The sequence below is a fragment of the Balearica regulorum genome, chromosome 1 (assembly GCF_011004875.1).
Source record: "Balearica regulorum gibbericeps isolate bBalReg1 chromosome 1, bBalReg1.pri, whole genome shotgun sequence".
Classification (NCBI taxonomy): Eukaryota; Metazoa; Chordata; class Aves; order Gruiformes; family Gruidae; genus Balearica; species Balearica regulorum.
Window position 1 is genome coordinate 39316582 of NC_046184.1, and position 11607 is coordinate 39328188.

Here is an 11607-nt window from a genome sequence, read left to right on the forward strand (position 1 = left end):
TGCAAGTAACTGTCTTGCATTTCCTGAGACACGCATGGGTCCCATCAAACCAAGATGCTTTTCTAAACTTAATGAAACCTCTGTTACAGGAAGGAGCAATGATCTCTGTGTTGAAGTTGACAAGTTAATCCCTACAAAACATATTGTTTGCCAAATGCTGTGCTTAACAAACAAGTATTCTCCATTTTTGAATTACCAGAGTAAAAATGAGCATCAGAGTTGATAATCCTTAAATCTGGGATTATCTACCTAAAATCTGGGGGATTTTTGGTGGGGTTTGGTGGGGGTTTTTTGGTGATAAAATATTAAAAAAAAGAGAGAATCTGAATTTTCTTCTGCTATTCAAGACTGGCAGGAGTCACATTATAAAGGATTGCTAAAGGAGAAAGGTTGGTCAAACCAGAAAATTTAGAGACATATTTGATAAGAAATATTAATCTAAGACAAAGCCTGGATATTTTTAGACCAACAATAAAAAAAAAGGGCCACTGCAATGATAAGCAGTGTCTAATCTTTATTTTGGAACCTCTGCTTCCCAAATAAGTGTCAATACATTGGACTTTCTGGAACAAGCTTTTTATTGGAGCATCCCAATTAATCACTTCCATCTTAACATCTGTGTCAAAATCTTTCATCTTTTCTTTGTAGTATAATTAACTTGATACATGCACAAACTACAAGCCTGATCTTGTACACTTTGAAGTCAATAGGAGTTTTCTTTCTGTCTTATGTGGAGCAGAACCAGATTCATGATGAGTTACATGTCAAGGCCTAATGCAGAAGACAAGTGAGAAAGTCAATCTTCACAATTGCATAGCTTTTAGACTTCACCACAGATACATGATTGCCCCATTCCTTTCAGTTTAATGAACATCATCACCACTCCTGTGCTGTAGGAGTTGCAAGTGACCTTCTTTTGGAAAACTATAGGACAAAATATACTTTAAATCAGTGCAATTTTGCAGGTTTTGGAAAATAATATCATTTTGCATTCAGTCACTTGAAACTAGAGCTACAATTTCCATTGAAGAACTTTACTGGTTCTTGCAGAAACGACCATACCACAGTTTCAAGTCAGCTAGTCGAAGACACATTTTTCAGTCTTTTTTTTTTTTTTTTTCAAAATAATTCAATTCATGTTTCCCTGAGCAAAACAGAAACTGTTTTCAGAGTAGAAGATTTTCCCCTTCTCTTTATTCAATCCTAGAGAGGAAAAATGGCCTGATCTTGGAAATATTTAATGCTGTGACTTAATCCTTCATATTAAAAAAATGTTTACATTTGGGTCTCATGAGTTAATTTGCTGAAGATAAATGAACAGTTCTTCTCAAAATAATATTTTAATTTCTCCTTAGAGGAAGAAAGATGTAGGAATATCTTCTTTTCTAAACCATTCAGCAGTGTATTCGAGAGTAAATTATAGCAATTGATATCTGTGAATTTGGCCAGGGATTTGGAATTTAACGGTTAAACAGAGTGATTTCCTAGACTTCAGAAGAAATCTTTTAACTTACACAGTTGTTTAACACTTTTGCTAGTGGTGAAATTCATATGATTCATCCGATAAGGTCTGCAACTGCGTGTTAACCAAGAAAGAGTTGTTAAAACGGGTATGTGTTAAGAAGCATGTGTAGCCCCAGAAATGCCATCAGCCTTAGCATAGTTTGTATTTTGTAACTTAAGTCACCCAACTAAGACTTTGCTCTAACAAATTCTTGAACGGCATAGAATCCTGGTCAGGATCCCCTAAGAGGTTGCATTACTTTCCATCCTAAATATGTTGGTTTATGTAACTTGTCATTGGGTAGTGGACTGCCACAAATACTCTGGGTCCCACAGGACTGCCTTGTGGGTTTTTCTTCTTGCCATGGTCATTACCTTCTTCCTGGCAGCATCATTCACAAGCCTGAGATTGACTGTTATGTCTCTGCCAGTCCTGCTTCACATTAGCAGGCCAGTTCTGCTCCAGATTACAGCCATTTTACTAGCATCCATTGTACTAGCTGTGACTGAAAAGGTTATCAGGCATTTACTGTTGTTCAGTGCAGCCCATACCTTCTTCAAAGCAGCTAATTGGTTAGCTAATTGCGCTTTAAAGCACAGGTTTACATAATCACATGCCGCTGGTTTACCTTCAGGATAAGCTTCAGCTCTTTGCATTGTCTAGAATATACTTCCAGCAGCAAATTGGAAATATCAACCCTCTATTATTCTAGGTCATTTAAGGAGTACATATTTAGACATTGAATATGTAAATCTCAAACCCGAGTAACACTCCATGCAATGTGTTTAAGAGACGTTTCTTAAACTGTCACCATTACTTATTCAGCAGGATGTGGAAACTTCTATTCATGCTTTGGGTTCCTCTGTCTTCGCGATATGAAGTTTCAGAGGTAGTTTAAATGTTTTATAATTATCTACGTAGCAAAAAAAGTGCCTGTTCTGGTCACATAATGTAAGCGAAGGGGAGGAAGAGCCAATGAAACACAAATTTGTCACTAGGCAGCTCTGTCAGTTTTCGCTTGGGAAGAGGTCCTCCAGCCTCTACGATGGAGGTGTCCTCAATGAGGGATGTGGAGCAGGTGCCTTCCCTAAAAGGACTAGGTTGAGGACCTCTGGGAATTACAAATAGTCCATGATTTGGAGGCAGAGCGAGGAAAGGAAAATAGGGCAACGGAAATTAGAATTGTGTGAACAACAGAGTTTCTCTTTGTTGACCCAACCAAAAAATTAAACAAAAAAAATAATTTTGGGTCAGCCCAAAGCACTTGTCCAACTCAAAATGAAACAGCTCATTTTATTTTCAAACCTCTTTTCAACTTTTGAAAGAAAATGTACATAAAATTCTAAACCAAAATACTATTTTGAAGCATAAACCTGAAATATTTTATTTAGACAATGTCAGAACTAAACAATCAGCATGATTTTCCTGTTTTGAGCTGTAACTATTGACTAAATTGAAACCCGGCTTGCCTGACTGAAACTACATCTTTATTTTCTTTTGGTCAGTAATTGTTTGTCCCAGACATTTCCCCTGGTTGTAAGAGAAACCTCCTCTGACTTCTACTTCCTTTGTCTGTTGAAAATTGACCATCACCCGCCATCCTTCACGCACCCACAAGCCACACGTGCCCTGCAAGTAAACCTATGAAGGAAATTCTGCAAAATTTGCTGTGTGGCATTTCCAGGGCTCCAGGTCATGAGGTTTCCATGGTAGAGTCTTCCAGCTGGTGATTTTCAGAGTTGGAGAAGTTAATAGAGAGTTGACTTCTTTTTTACACTTTTATGGACAAATGGGGTTTCATCTGGGCTTAGGCCCAGTGTGGAATGCTTGAGAAATTGATTTGACATTTCTGGGTAGGACAACTCAACAAGGTCAATGTGGAAGAGGCCTAAAGGAAGTAGAAGAAGGAAATAATTATCCATTTGTGAAGAGATGATGTCAGTGAGGAACAGCATGTGTGGTTCATGGTCTAGTCTGTATTTATAATCAAGGAAGAAAATGGGTACTTTTAGAGCAAAGCCATGTTACTCTGTCCAAAGGCACAATCTTTATAAACCTCTAATGTAGATGAGATGAATGACACCTGGATAATCCCTATTATCCTTCATTGACTGTAAAGGGAACCTCATGTAGCTTGGGGATAGGCTGTGTCTGTCAAAGGTCAGTGAGATTAACTCCCCATTAGGTGCCTAACAACTCACCTGCCTTTGCTGACAGCTGTCGCAAGTTCGAGTGATAAGAGCAAAGATGTTGGCCAACAACTCTTGACAACATCATTGCTTATCCCACAAGAAAGAAAATAAATATAGCAAAAGGTTAAACACTGTAATGTGCTACCAAATCACTTCTGCCTTGAGTGAACAGGCATGTAATTCGTATGTTGTGAGATGCAAATGAGAGTGTGGAGCTAAGTAAACCATGTTGTTTGCATCTAGTTTTGACAGGTAACAGGCACCCATCACCCAGAGGGATCATATGCCAGTCTAGTATGTGAGTTCCCACAAGAAAGTGTAATAATTTCAGTTCACATAAACCTTGTTCAAATTAGGTATGGATGGACGCTTTTATCTCTGATTCAGGAGCAACATGGGATAGTTTAATCCAAATTCAATGCCATCTAACTTCAACAGCTGATGTAAGACATGTTGAGACTAACTATTTTGGGGCTAACTTTAACTTCTATTTGAATTTAATGACGAAGCTACCAAGGTAGATCAAGTTAGATTTCCTGCCAGCATTTTTGCCTTACTATGATATTTATTCATGAGATGTTTTCTAGATATCCTTTTAGCAAGATTTTTTCATATGAATGTCCCTGATATGCTGTGTTTGCAAAACTTCACCCTCCTCACCTCCACTGCCACTCTGAGTCTTTTATTTGAGGACATACTTTTTTTTTTTTTTTTTTTTTTTTTTTTTAGATGTGGACAGGATGCCTGTTGCCCTGATGAAGAAATGGTAAAGCCTTACTCAAAGTCTTCACCAGTTGCTGACAAGCCACTGTTATATATTTCCTCTGGCTTTCTCATTATTGGGATGATTTTCATCTCTTTAACCTCAGTCCAGCCACCAATGTCCCTGGCTGAACCAGAGCAACTCCTCTGTCTTTACCCAGGGGACATTGCTGAAGGACCTGATAATGATGGATTACACTGCTCTTCAGTGACTTTGGGTTTTCTTTCTGTCTGGGAGATGCATTGAGAGTAGGCACCAAGCACTTCTCTTCTGAAGTGCTCTCAAGTCCCTGATGCTGCAGAGTGCCATTTGTGCTCAGTGTGCTTATGGGGCAGTGAGAACACAGCACTCTGTGGTTTTGGTTAGCAACTGCTGCCTGACTGCTTGTCTCCACCTCATCTGATCCATGGGGGACCGTTTGGGACTTTTCACCAGCAGCTATTCAAGATGGGATCTTGTCTATGAGCGTTCTGAGGCAGAATCAAGAACCAAACCAATGACTCTCAGGAGGGATGCTATTTTTCCCGCCACCCCCCCACAAGAAGGGCTGACCCACAGGCTTCCTGCTAAGTCCTAGCCTGTGATAAGTTGAAATTTCAGACTTATGTTGAAGAAGCATGTCACCAGACCAAGCTTGCATTCTTTCTGGATACAAAAATAGAGCCACTGGCCTAACAGGCCCACAGGCACAATATGTGTCATCTCCCTTGTGTTTGAGTAAAAGAGAAAAACTCTGGAAATGGCAATATTTGAGGACCAAAATATTTATTATAATAAATTAAAAAGTAAGCATTTATAAAACAATCCATTTGCATATAAATACCACACAGCAGTTTTAATTTCATAGTTCATTTAAAAGCCTCTAGTACAGCTTCATAAATACATTTCCTTGGATATTTTTCAATTAACCTTTATAAATAAAGTAAAAGTACTATATAATTATTACTTTAAAATAAGTTACCATTAAATATGAATGACGAAAATAATTTCTGAATTAGTCTGAAATACCAACTTTTCAGGTAAAGGTCAGAAGGGGGCAACATATGCAAGAGATTTCCAAGTAAAAGGCTCAAAACATTCTGGCTGTGTATGACTGCCTACCTTGACCAAAGCTGATTCACAGGTGTCATATCTCAGCCTATAAAATAAAGAAGCAGTTGCCTTATTCCAATGGAGATGAGGAAGACAGGAGCATGCCTTTGAAAATAATTAATGCCCTGTGTTGAAACAGAGCTGCAAATGCTGTCCTGGAGTTTTCAATTTCGAAGAAGGCAGCAATATGCTTCCTGTCTGTTCCTACCTGGCTTGCTATTTTTGGCACAGGTAAAAAATATACTGCATCTAGGTGGGGGGTGAGCTGCAATAGTCAATCAATTTGAGTGATAGCGAGAGTTTTTCGGAGACATCTTCTCAAGCCTGATCTGAAATTCTTTCAGTTTTTCTTCTTGTTCCCTCCTTTCTTTGGGGCATCAGTACAGGCATTTTCTATGTAGTCAAACAGTAAATCCAGTTCTCCAATGGCTTTAGTCTTTCCATTCTCTCCCAACTAGAAAAGAACAGAATGTAAGTTTTACTATCTCGTTATTTCTCAGAAAATTGAAATTAGGCTTGTCACAGAAACTGAATTGAGAATTTACTCTCCTTTTACTTTCTCAAGTAGTTCTGTTAGAATCATTATACCATAATATATTGTCTCATTCAAATCCAGTGTAGCATATACAGTTACCTGCAACCTAATATCTGAAGGACAATTTTAAATTACCATAACACATGCAGAGAGTTAACAGGACAAGTGAAGGAGGACTGGAAGTAGAAGTATCACTAATACCCTCTTTAATGCCCCTGCAGGCGTCACCTTCTAAATAATCTCCAGAGTTTATTTAGTCAGGTCAGCCTTAACCCCACTCAATGACTGGGGTTTGGAGCTGCTTTTTTTTAAATGTTGGGAAAAAAATGTACCTTTTTCATTTTGCTCTTCATTTCTTCCAGGTTCTTTTCAATGTGCTCTCTGTGTCCTGAGAATTTCTAAAAAAAAAAAAAAAAAAAAAAATCCAGACATAACATTGGCAGCTGTATGAAATGATGTGCTTTTTTTTTTTCCTTTCTCACACCTTTTTATCAACCTCAAGTTTGATATCTTTGATCTGAGGTTTCCTTTCATATCACGGCCTTTTGCTGCTGTTTGCAGCATTCTCAGATTCAGGAGTAGGGACAAGAGTGATGAGAAGGGGAAGAAAGCCAATGCTACTCACACATCTGCTCAGCTCTGAGGTCAGGGAAGCCAAGAACTGTGCCACCTCCTCAACGTACGGGTACTGATCCTTGGCCTCGGTGAGGAGGACATCTTTCACTACAATCTCCACAATCCTTTTCATCATGTAGCAGCGGTTGTTTTCCTATGTATGCAAGTAAGAGGTCACATTAAATCATGGAAAGAGATGAACAAGTGCTGCAGATGGATGCAAAGAGCAGCCTCCTGGTGTAAGACTTACCTTGACGTTAAGATAGAGCTGCTGCCCAATGAGCCTGTTGTCTGTGTCCTGGTCCGAGACCCTGGCCTGAAAGGGAAAAAAGGAAATGTCAGGTGGGGATGGGAACCTTACCTAAAAATTAATAATAAACCCTAAGGTTTTCATCAACAATAGTGCAGGCGAAATGAAGGAATGGACACCTGTTACAGGTAGGTAAGCTTGGACATTGTGTCTGTTTCTCTCCTTAATTGGGTGAGATTCAAGGTCAGTACCACTGGAAAATAAATAAGCAGAAGTCTGAATTCCTGGCCTCCTCTTAAAGGTCAGATATCGTAGTGGTTATGATGACTAAACCACATGTTGCAGGTGGCCGACCTCACGGTGGCCCACAGCACTGCCAGGAGGTGCTGCAGCACTTGATGCTGTACACCGGAGGGGACCCACTCATGGTAAGAGCAGCCAAGAAACATGCCCAAGCAGAGCATTGTAAGATGCCTGAGGAGCTGCCTGGCCATGGCTGGAGTCATGGGCAGGTTCAGCTCCAAATGGACTGGGCAAACAGAGAAATTTAAGCTCATGTTTCACAATTGTCCCAGTCTAGCAGCAGCCATGCGAGAGAAGGAGCTGTACTGTACCAGGAGCTGCCTTTCCCTGGGGGAGCAGGAGGAGCAGAGGCAGCAGCTCCCGCAGCTACGCAACCAGTGGGCAACAGACCCACTCCACATGTCCAAGCTCTGCCTTACTGCAAATGCACTTTTTTTCTGGAGAAAGGGATGAGAAAGGGAGAGGAATGCTGAAGGCGAGAAGGCAGGTCACTGGCAGAGGAGAAGGTCCTCAGATCCTGCCATGAAGGATATGTGGGTTACTGTACCATTTTAGCCAAGGTGTAGGTGCGATTCCTGATGTAGGGCTGCTGGAAGTTGATCTTCCTGAGCCTGCAGGCATGAAGGGCAGTAGAAGCCAATCCTGCCCCTTTCGGAGGCAGAGGGCTGGTGAGAAGAAGAGGGAGACAGCAACAGCAGCAGAAGATGACCCATCCTGAGAAGTTCTTGGTCATGGTCTGCAGGGAGGCCATGGCTCACAATCTAAAGTCGTCTGTCCCAGCAGGTTGCAGCTACAGCACCTGGCACTGATGAGAAAGAGTAGCATTAGCATCAGGGAGAGTGGGCAAGGCAAAGTGAGAGAGGCACAACGGCTGCTTACCTTTGCTGTGGTTCTTGATGTGCTCTGCAGGAGGTGAGGTGCACCTTATATAGGGCCACCAACATCTCTCTCAGCTGGTTTTTTTTGGGTGCTGGTGGTGAATTAAAAATGACATCAGCAAGTCTCTTACTTTCCAGTATCCTCTTCTGAGAACTACCTAACCACTACAAAACCCACAAATACAACTTCAAGGTCATTGTAATCTTTAGTTTCTTATAAAACCAAATTTTAATGTGCGACAAAGCAGGGGATTTTATCAGGGCAGGAATCCTGAATTCTTTTTGCATGAAAATATTTGAAAAGTTTATGGGTTTGTGCCTTCTGTCCTGATTGTAACACTTTAATTGGATTAGCAATTTGATGGCTGAAAATGAAATTTCTATTAATTTTTGTTCATCTTCTCTGGTAAAAGACTGGTGCTCAGCTGGTGTTGACTGATACACACAAGTGGTCAGACACTGCACTGAACACCAACAGTTCCTACCCTGCAAATACCCTTTCCCACACAGTGTCCCACTGGAGTCACCAGCCATCTGCCCATCACTGTGCAATCCTCTCCGAGAGATCAGAAACTGGGTAGGACCAACACTGTATTTATCACATCCCCGATCTCCAGATTCCCATTTTCTAAAAAAAATATCTATATTCTAGGCTGTAGCCAGGTGTAATGACCAGAGCTGTGGTCATGCACGTACTTATCCAGGTGATTTCCATGTTCCTGACCCTGTTCAGCTAACGTAAAGGCAGTGCTGCACCTTCAGCCTGAAGTATTATGCAGGTTGCTAATGGGAAACTGTGCTCTCTTTAGAGAGTAATTTGTAACTCAGATGAGATGGTAATGCATGAGGACACAGAACTGGTACAAATGCAAACTCCTGGTTGTCTAATGCCCACAGGGCACACAGGTGACAAATGCAAGAAATCTGAGCTGGAAAAACCAAGGCTCCCGCTCTGCCTCTAAGAGTGAACAAGAGTATCCATGGGACTGGGCTTCACCCCTCATGGCTGAGGCTCCTGGGGCAAGAGCCATAATCAGCTTTACCTCATGGGCTGAAACACCCAGCTCTTTTGCTTACACCTGAAAGGAAGCAGTTAAAAGCTGGCTGGCACCAGGTTTACACTTTAGCCTCCCCTGATGCATCCGCAGCACAAATTCACCTCTTCATGCCTCGGTTGCCCTCAGATACCTGCCACATCAGCTCTGCACAGCTCTGCACCCTTGAAGCTGCACCTTCTCACCTGGAGCTATCATCACCACGTCCCTTTCTGCGCCCCTCTCAGGGTATCCCACCCATTCCCGTTCCCAGCCTCCAACAGCATCTTCACTGCAGCAGGGAGCTGAAAGCAAGTCTGGACTCAGGATGTCCACAACCTAGTTCACATCTCAGATGTACCACAAAGCTACTCGAGAACATGTGTATAAACTCTTTTCCATACATTTTTCATTTGCCAGGCTAATAGGCTCAGAGGGGGAGCAGGTTAATGAGAAGATGGGAGGCTGAGTTATACTTAGCCAAAAGATAGACATTAAAGACCAAACTGGGAGAAATCCAGACAGAAAGACTGTTTTGAAGGATTGGCCTCCCCTGAAGTGCAATCCCAGAAACTCCTCTCCAGGTGTTAAACACAGTCTGATAACCAAAGTCTGCTTCTGAGGTTTCTCACACTTCTCCACCAGCTCATCCAGCAGAAGTCCCCACCCCAGAACAAAAGCCATGAAAGAGCATTCAGACCCTCCCTGAGAAGAGATCACAGCCCCTCTTCTGGTCCAGACCCCTTGTCCTCCCACCCTTCTGGATCCCATCTCTCCATCCCTTTGGTCACTTACTCTTGCCAGACATGGATCCAGCTTGCCTGACCTCTTCTTGTGGCTCTGATCCCATGGAAAGGGTTCATGTTCTGGGTAAGCAGGTGCTGTGCCACTCGCATCTGTTGAAAGCACTGCAAGGACCCCACCTGGTCCCAAGCTTCCCACAGCCTCCTGATGGATATTTAAACATCAGGCAGAGGGATCAGGAATTAGATGCTGAATCTTTCTTCTGTTCTCTTTTATGCAGTGATTACAGGATCTCTTCTCTCTGTCTTCTCCAGTATTAGAAACCATACACTGGGACATACCTATTTTCATTGAAAAACGTTAAGTTAGACTTAAAAAGGGTCTCTTTCTCCCATCTATGTTGTTAGCCACCACACTCAGTCATACTACTTTTTGGCCGTGCCATGATGTCCTCCTCCTGATGGTTTAAAAAAGCTTAATTTCACTCGTTTAGTTTATGTCCCTGCCTCTGGTATGACACTGAAAGGCTGAAATGCTTGTTGTAACTTTGTTAATTCATATTTCACAAATTCCCTTTTTATGGCATTCCTAAAGCCTTCACATTATTTAACCTTTGCAGTTGTGAGTATAGGTACCCATCTTCCATTCCCTCTAGCTTGCTGTGAGTATGGTCCAGCCCAAAAATGAACATTCAAAATGTTCAAAATCTTGCTGGACACTAATTTTAGAAGACTGTAAAGCTTCCCTGTTCATCAGTCCACTCCTGACCTCTTCCCAACCACCTTCCACCAGATGACTGCTGGTCCTGGATGTACCACTGAGATACAGTGTAGCCACAGTTGTGACTGCAGTTATTCCCTGGAACATGTCAAGAGAATTTCTTTGGAAGTGGAGATATGCCTCCCATTCCCAGGGTTTGCTCTTTCTGGTATGAGATTGCATTGAACAAGGATGTGACTAGTCACAGCTGTCACCTCTTCTGACTATCTCACCACACCATGGATGAAGATACACATCCAGCATTACATTCCTACAGAAAGATGGGGCTGAAAACCTGCACTACCACTGGATCTTACTGCAGTCCTCAGCTGAAGTCCAGAGAAGGAGGAAGGAATCAGAGGCTTTTCTGCTGTAGTTGAGGAAGAATTTTTCTTTTTTCTTGTTTGAGGAGGAAATACAATAAACCTTTGAAAAATAAGGGCTTGAGCCAGCACTGAAAGTGAACCTTAGGGAAATCGCTTACCTAGACAACCCTCCCCACAGAGGCTGCTCTGAACTGTAGAGCTGGCAGAAGAGGTCAGTGGAAGGACAGCTGCATTTAATTTAAAATGTGGTATCCTGGCTGAAACCGTCACTGGTGGGTCTTACTTTGGGGAGAAAGAATAAAGTGGAAAAAAAGGTGTCTGAAGAACGTGTCTTAAAAGAGCAGCCTTTCTCACTAATTGTTTCCTACATTCCCATTGCCTAGTGTTCTAGCAAGCAGTATGGGAACTGGTAATTTCTCTCTGAACCTGAACTGCTGATGTCTTATGATACATGACAGTCCCAAGCTTTTCTTTATAAAACAATGTACTCTTGGGGGAAAAAAAAAGAAAGAAAAGAAAAATCAAACACACACACCCCACACCCCCCAAAAAAAGACTTCTCCAAGCTTGGGGGGGTAGGGGGTGGGGGCTGTGTAGGAAAGAAGAGGAGAA

The 11607-nt window shown here is 41.9% G+C and overlaps 1 protein-coding gene across 1 annotated transcript; it reads right to left on the minus strand.

The window, feature by feature from the left end:
• Positions 1 to 5428: 5428 nt before the first annotated feature.
• Positions 5429 to 8005, minus strand: IL22 (interleukin 22). The gene is made up of 5 exons (XM_010308727.2): positions 7802 to 8005; positions 6952 to 7017; positions 6712 to 6855; positions 6419 to 6484; positions 5429 to 6005 (listed from the first exon to the last, which is right to left on the minus strand). The coding sequence occupies exons 1-5, from the start codon at positions 8003 to 8005 to the stop codon at positions 5892 to 5894; spliced, it is 594 nt and encodes a 197-aa protein (XP_010307029.1). The 3' UTR covers positions 5429 to 5891.
• Positions 8006 to 11607: the final 3602 nt, after the last annotated feature.